At 43.0% G+C, this 547-nt stretch overlaps 1 protein-coding gene across 1 annotated transcript in view; it reads left to right on the top strand.

The window, feature by feature from the left end:
- Positions 1-547, top strand: part of LOC107670045 (probable ATP-dependent RNA helicase DDX4) — a 49,505-nt gene that overhangs the window by 27,252 nt on the left and 21,706 nt on the right. Inside the window, exon 8 of the mRNA XM_016462523.1 lies at positions 176-202. Within this exon, the coding sequence (XP_016318009.1) occupies positions 176-202 (27 nt within the window). The remainder of the gene's footprint in view (positions 1-175; positions 203-547) is intronic.

Here is a 547-nt window from a genome sequence, read left to right as displayed (position 1 = left end):
CCCCCCCCCCCCCCCAGCACTACCAAATCTGCTTCTTGTGCCACCATCTGTAAAACTTAGTGGCACTGGTGCCACTGCTCTCAAATGTTAGTCTGGAGCCCTGACTGTAAATCATGCAGTTGTGTTCTGCAGTCTTGCGTGTATGAATTTAAAAATGTTCTTGCTTATTTTTCAGAAGTTGATGAAAATTCCAATGCTGAGGGTAATATTTTTATTTTTTTTAATAATAGACAGGTTTTTATGACTCTTGTGCCCCTTTGATGTTTCAGTGATTCATGGACCCCGTCTGTTTGTTGCAGGAGGTGAAGGCCGAGGAAGAGGTCGCGGCGGTTTCCGGGGTGGTTTCCGTGATGGTTGGTTGTTGGAAGAAATTAATTTGAATTGTAGTTATAATGTGAGATGATGGCAGGAAGGCCTGAGGCGTGAATCTAGCACAGCTGTGTAGGAAGTTAATTGCTTGGGGCAACTGTGATTTATACAGTTTAGCACAGTGTTTCCCAACCTTTTTTTCACCACGGCACAGTTTTGATAAGTAAAAAAAATCCAA

Source organism: Sinocyclocheilus anshuiensis, unplaced genomic scaffold (genome assembly GCF_001515605.1).
Source record: "Sinocyclocheilus anshuiensis isolate Anshui unplaced genomic scaffold, SAMN03320099.WGS_v1.1 scaffold664, whole genome shotgun sequence".
Taxonomy (NCBI): Eukaryota; Metazoa; Chordata; class Actinopteri; order Cypriniformes; family Cyprinidae; genus Sinocyclocheilus; species Sinocyclocheilus anshuiensis.
This window is presented reverse-complemented; position numbering and strand designations above follow the sequence as displayed.